The 6699-nt window shown below is 42.3% G+C and overlaps 2 protein-coding genes across 4 annotated transcripts in view; both read left to right on the plus strand.

Moving 5' to 3' along the window:
* LOC123172273 (uncharacterized) overlaps nt 1-281 on the plus strand; it is a 2683-nt gene extending 2402 nt beyond the window's left edge. Inside the window, exon 2 of one of the 3 annotated variants that reach the window (XR_006485517.1) lies at nt 28-281. The gene's annotated coding sequence lies outside the window, so the exon portion shown is untranslated. The other 2 variants (XM_044589273.1, XM_044589272.1) reach the window with 2 other exon arrangements.
* The window catches only part of LOC123172267 (uncharacterized), a 1263-nt gene extending 888 nt beyond the window's left edge, over nt 1-375 (plus strand). Inside the window, exon 2 of the mRNA XM_044589267.1 lies at nt 368-375. Coding sequence (XP_044445202.1) covers nt 368-375 — 8 coding nt within the window. The remainder of the gene's footprint in view (nt 1-367) is intronic.
* Nucleotides 376-6699: the final 6324 nt, after the last annotated feature.

The raw sequence follows: 6699 nt of genomic DNA on the forward strand, positions 1-6699 counted from the left end.
TGATGAAATCTCATCATCAGCGGGTTGGTGATCAGTGAGTGGTGGACGGTGCTAATTATGATTGGTTTGCATGCGTGGGTATCGTTAGGTCTTCTGCCATTCCCGCGAAGCCCCGTTTATTATCTGCACTGCAGAGTTGGGAGTTCAGAATAACAGATGTGCGTGTGTGTCGCTGTGTCAGGCGAGTGTGAGGGTGTGTTGGTGTGTTGCTTTATCAAGATTTTGTAATTTCAGTGTGTGTTTTGTATAAGAAGTTATTATGAATCAAGTAATTTAACCAAGTCGATTTGTCAGCCGAACAACTGCAGCTGTTCGAGACGATTGGCATGATAAAGATAGTGTGATTTTACTTCAACTCAATTTTCAGATCCGTGAACTGAAACTGAAGTGAAATTCAGGCGTGTGCAATGCATTCATACTGCTGGTCATAGTTTTTTCTCTTACGATGAACAAGTCGATTTATGAACATTTTTTCTAGATAAGTGAGGCTTTTAAAAAATGTTCATCATGTGTTCAAAACAATGATAACCGTAAATTTAAAGCAAAATTGTTCGCCGTGTATCTTAAAAATGTTCATCGTGAATTTAAAAGGTTTGCCACTAATTTTAAAAAGTTCATCATGTATTTATATCACTAATTTAGTTATCTAAACGCTCTTATATTAGTTTACAGAGGGAGTATTTAAAAGTTGTCATCACGTAATTAAAAAAAGGTTAATTGTGCATTAATGAAAATTTTCACCATGTTTCAGAAATGTTCATCATGTATTAATAAACTTAACCATGTATTTTTAAAAGTAAAAAAATGCTCATTGTGTATTTAAAACATATAAAGATATTTTTTTGTAAATGAACTAAAAATATTCATTGTGTATTAAAAAAATATTCACCATGAATTGTTCAAAAAAATCACCTTGTATTATTCAAAAACGCTCAGACACAAAGGACAAACGTTCATACACGGTGTGGGGAAAAGGAGAAAATGCATAGAGTAAAAGAACAACAAAAGAGGAAAAATGGACAATGAAAAAAAAGGAAAGAATGAAGAATCCAACTAAGAAAAAAAACAGTTCAGAAGCCAAACACAAAAACCACGCAAAAAGACGCAGCAGGAACCAGCGAACGAAACAACACCCCTAGCTGGCCTGCCCAAGTCACCTTGCTTGTGACTGTCTTCGCATCCATTTGACGTGTGTGCGTATTTGCCGGAGACCTCCTATTCCCTGACCTACGCGGGGAAAAGTGAGGAAACATGCACCTAAACCTGTGGGTACCCCGACCCGAGCCTGGCCCGAAAAATCCAGGCCACGCTGGGGCCTTGTTTTGCAGCCCAATGTACATTTCACCTAGGCTCGGGCTTTTGTAACAATACTGAGAAATAGTATTTGGTTGGGCTTTCAATATTCAGGTCGGGCTTACAACTAACAACATTGATAAACACCATTCGAGCTAGACTTTCGGGCTTCGGGCCTATATTTGGCTGAGGCTCGAGCTTGAGAAAGTGTGTACTTTCGGGATTTGGACCAGCTGGGGCTTGAAGTTTGGGTTTCTGGCTTTTTGAAGCCCAGCCCGCCATATAATCAGGTTTAAGTGCACCCCCGCCCCCCACGCGTGCTTTTGGCCGGCCCATATGCGGGGTGAGCCGGGCTTATTATTATTATTTTTGCTTTTGTACTTTCGTTCTTTCTCAATTGCAAGAAATGTTCATAAAATAATCATATGTTTGCACATTTCTCAAAGTGCTTCAAATTTTCAAAATATTATATGATTTAAATTCTTCATAAATTGAAAATTTTCTTGAATTTCAGAAAATGTTCATGAATTGTAAAATTGTTCCCCTAGTTCACAAATTATTCATGTATTTGAAAGTCCATGGATTCGAAAATTGCTCGCGAATTTGAGAATGGAATAATAGAGTGAGTATAGCAATTGATATATATATAGATACTTTGCGAGGTTTATATCACTAAATTTAGAAATGATGTCATTATCACGACATGTATTGGATGTCCTTTTTTCACTAGTTAATATCCATAAAATATCATGTTAGATGACCGATTTTTCATAATATAACATTTATTGTGAATCAAAAACCAAAAAGCAAGAATCCTGCAAAGAAAATGTAACACATAATCCTAGAGAGCGCCTTACACATCTCATTTCTAAGTGTGTTTACTTATAATTTGGTAAACATAAGTCCAAGCAAATCAAAGAAAATCAAAGTACAGAGAATACCTACATACCATGGCCCATTGACCGGTCCACACAATTGACTGCTTTAATGTGACCCATCAAAGACACTGAGAGCTTCAAAGGTGAACTGTTGTTTGATCCAGGCTTTGGTTGGCACCGTAAAGAATGCAAAATAACAGCTCAAATATTTGTATCAGCAAAAGATCAAACAACTGAAATAAGAAGCACAAAGCACATGAGCAAGGAACATAAATGTTGTTAATAAAACAAGAAAAAAACTAAGATACACTTGTGTCACTCGCAACTCACGAGCAAAATAACACTACTAGGGACAAAGCAGGGCTTCGATTTTCTTGCACAACAGCTAACAGTTAGAGCTTTTAATTCATGTTTACCCAATAATTCTCCACAATTCCTCACATAGTTTCTAGTTCAACCATTACAGGTATGTAAATAGACAAGATTAGATCGATACTAAAATTTGCATTACGCTATCGACGAATGACGGCTCAATTTTATCTCCATATAGATGACACAAGAATCTCACTTGAGCAGTTGGTCACAATGCATACTAGCATACTAATGTTTCCAATCGAACCGCAGCCAGAAACTTAGAACGACTTATCCAACTTCTACCACCAAATCAAATTCATAATATGATGTTGCCTCCACCTTCCACGATCCCGGTAGGTACATCCATGCACTTTCCACATGCGAGATGCGATGAAGATGTGAGATGTGGCCAAAGATTTGGGATGTTGTAAACATATCTACGAGATATTTTTTTCTCTATGTATACCTAATAGTTTACTAGAAGCCGCTATCAGGATATTTCTGACTTTTAAAGACACACACACACACAGAGAGAGATATACGTATATACCATGGTCATGTGAGTGTCACAAATTAATCCATGAAACATGCAATTTTATGTAGTCTATTTTCTTATGGTTAGAGGGGTTAAGTTTAAGTATTATTTTATGGTGCAATCTATTGAATAGAAAGAAACTAATCAAATTTAGCGTAGGGCATGCACATATTTTAATGACACACATTACAACCTAGCAGAAAATACTATTATTTATATTGAGCATAATTATCGTAAGTAAATATAAAAAAGAAGTAACCGCTCGCAGTTAATAGTGAGTTTTAAACATGTATAAAAGTTTAATACAAATATTCAATTTAATTAGACTCGATTTCTTGTCACCGCCCTAGATTCATGTTTGTAATAAGTGGCATTGCATCCATGCATCATGTCTAATTTTATCTGAAATTTGAATGAGGGAATGTTCAAAACCTCAGAAACATTTTAAAAATTATCAACACTAAAACCTTCTCAAATAAGTCCAAGAAAATGTTCCTGTTATTTTATGAAAATATTGGAAAGAGGTAAAATTAAAACCAGTATTTTTGGATTGTCAGAAATATTTGTTTTGGGAATTTGAGTTAATCTAATAATTATTTGCATTAGACTTATATTTATTATATTAAATATTGGTTCAAAAATTTTGAAAGTTTGTATGTGGCTCTGGACTCGTTCCCTAAGTCCACATATTGAATTTCAGAAGTTTATAAAGTGATTTGGTAGTTAAACCAAATCAAACAAACAGAACAAAATAGAAAACAAAAACAGAAAGGGAAGAAGAGAGAGAGAGAGAATTTACCTGGCAGCCCACTTACCCGGCCCAACTCCTCTAGCCGGCACAGCCTACCTGGCTCTGCCAGTCGTCCTCTACCTCGTGCCAGAGGGCACGAGGGCGTGTGGCCGCCGCCCACGCGTACGCACCGCGCCACCTCCTGCTTGCCGCTTCGCTCTGGCCCTCTCTGGACGTCGACACGTAGCCCCCTGGCCCTCTCCCTCGCTCCCCTCGTCCTTCCCCTCCTCTGGATCCCTCTCTCTCTCTCACCACCGAGCGGGGCTCGTCGCCACCGACGCCGTTCACCGTAGCCACCGCCTCCTCCTGAACCTCTCTCCGCGCCCAGAAGCTCCGCCACTTCGTCCTCGACCCCCTCGCTGAGCCACGCAACGCCGGACGCCCTGAAGCCTCGCCAACACCGTCATTCCCATCGTCGGTCGCCGCGGATCCTCGTCGTTGATTCAGGAACTACAGGACCTCCCCGAGCACTCTGAGCTTCTCTACAAGTCCTCCGTGAGCCCCTCTTTCCCCTACCCTAACCTCGTTGCTTCGCTCGACCTCTAGCTAGCGCTGCCGCCATGGCCGAGCTCCGCCGCCGCCTGCCTTGTCATGCGCCACCATTGCAGCCCGCGCCCGTCGTTGGAGAGCATGGCAACGAGCTCGTCGTGCCTCCAGGAGGCCGGCTATCCCTTTTGCTAGCTCGCCCGTGCCCCGTAGCACCGCTGCCCGCTTGCGCCCGAACTCCGGCCGCCGCCCAAGTGGTCGCCGCCGTCGACCCCGGCCTCCCTGCGCCCAGCTGCATGCACCCCTGGATGCGGGCGAGCGAGGGCTTCCTCATGGTGCCCTGCTACCTCTTGAGCATTGCGTTGGTTTTCCCTAGAAGAGGAAAGGGTGATGCAGCAAAGTAGCGTAAGTATTTCCCCTCAGTTTTTGAGAACCAAGGTATCAATCCAGTAGGAGGCTACACACGAGTCCCTCGCACCTACACAAACGAATAAATCCTCGCAACCAACATGATAAGGGGTTGTCAATCCCTACACGGTCACTTACGAGAGTGAGATCTGATAGATATGATAAGATAATATTTTTGGTATTTTTGTGATAAAGATGCAAAGTAAAGAAAGTAAAATAAAAACGGCGCTAGAAATAGCTAAGTGTTGGAAGATTAATATGATGGAAAATAGACCCGGGGGCCATAGGTTTCACTAGTGGCTTCTCTCGAGAGCATAAGTATTTACGGTGGGTGAACAAATTACTATTGAGCAATTGACAGAATTGAGCATAGTTATGAGAATATCTAGGCATGATCATGTATATAGGCATGACGTCCGAAACAAGTAGACCGACTCCTGCCTGCATCTACTACTATTACTCCACACATCGACCGCTATCCAGCATGCGTCTAGAGTATTAAGTTCATAAGAACAGAGTAACGCTTTAAGCAAGATGACATGATGTAGAGGGATAAACTCATGCAATATGATATAAACCCCATCTTCTTATCCTCGATGGCAACAATACATTACGTGCCTTGCTGCCCCCACTGTCACTGGAAAAGGACACCGCAAGATTGAACCCAAAGCTAAGCACTTCTCCCATTGCAAGAAAGATCAATCTAGTAGGCCAACCCAAACTGATAATTCGAAGAGACTTGCAAAGATAACCAATCATACATAAAAGAATTCAGAAGATTCAAATATTGTTCATAGATAAGCTTGATCATAAACCCACAATTCATCGGTCTCCACAAACACATCACAAAAGAAGATTACATCGAATAGATCTCCACAAGAGAGGGGGAGAACATTGTATTGAGATCGAAAAAGAGAGAAGAAGCCATCTAGCTAATAACTATGGACCCGAAGGTCTGAGGTAAACTACTCACACTTCATCGGAGAGCCTATGGTGTTGATGTAGAAGCCCTCCGTGATCGATGCCCCCTCCGGCGGAGCTCCGAAACAGGCCCCAAGATGGGATCTCACGAATACAGAAGGTTGCGGCGGTGGAATTAGGTTTTTAGCTGCATATCTGATCGTTTGGGGGTACGTAGGTATATATAGGAGGAAGGAGTATGTCGGTGGAGCAACGTGGGGCCCACGAGGGTGGAGGGCGCGCCCAGGGGGTAGGAGCGCCCCCTACCTCGTGGCTTCCTGGTAGCTTTCTTGACGTAGGGTCCAAGTCATCTGGATCATGTTTGTTCCGAAAATCACGTTTCTGAAGGTTTCATTCCGTTTGGACTCCGTTTGATATCCTGCGAAACTCTGAAATAAGCAAAAAACAGCAATTCTGGGCTGGGCCTCCGGTTAATAGGTTAGTCCCAAAAATAATATAAAAGTGCATAATAAAGCCCAATAATGTCCAAAACAGAAGATAATATAGCATGGAGCAATCAAAAATTATAGATACGTTGGAGACGTATCAAGCATCCCCAAGCTTAATTCCTGCTCGTCCTCGAGTAGGTAAATGATAAAAACAGAATTTTTGGTGTGGAATGCTACTTGGCATAATTTCAATGTAATTTTTATTAATTGTGGTATGAATATTCAGATCCGAAAGATTCAAGATAAAAGTTCAATATTGACATAAAAATAATAATACTTCAAGCATACTAACTAAGCAATTATGTCCGCGGCATCGCTGGAGTGCGCGTCCATGACCCTGTGCGGGCCGATCAAGGAGCACGTCATCAAGCACTTCCACCACAAGAAGCCCGTGCCGCCCAAGCCGGAGCTCAAGCCACAGCCCCACCCGGACTACGGCCCCATGCCTAAGCCGGAGCCGAAGCCGCAGCCCCACCCGGACTACCACCCCGTCCCTCCCACGCCCACCTACGGTAGCGGTGGCGGCGCTGGTGGATACCACGGGCA

This window comes from Triticum aestivum, unplaced genomic scaffold (genome assembly GCF_018294505.1).
Source record: "Triticum aestivum cultivar Chinese Spring unplaced genomic scaffold, IWGSC CS RefSeq v2.1 scaffold34045, whole genome shotgun sequence".
NCBI lineage: Eukaryota > Viridiplantae > Streptophyta > Magnoliopsida > Poales > Poaceae > Triticum > Triticum aestivum.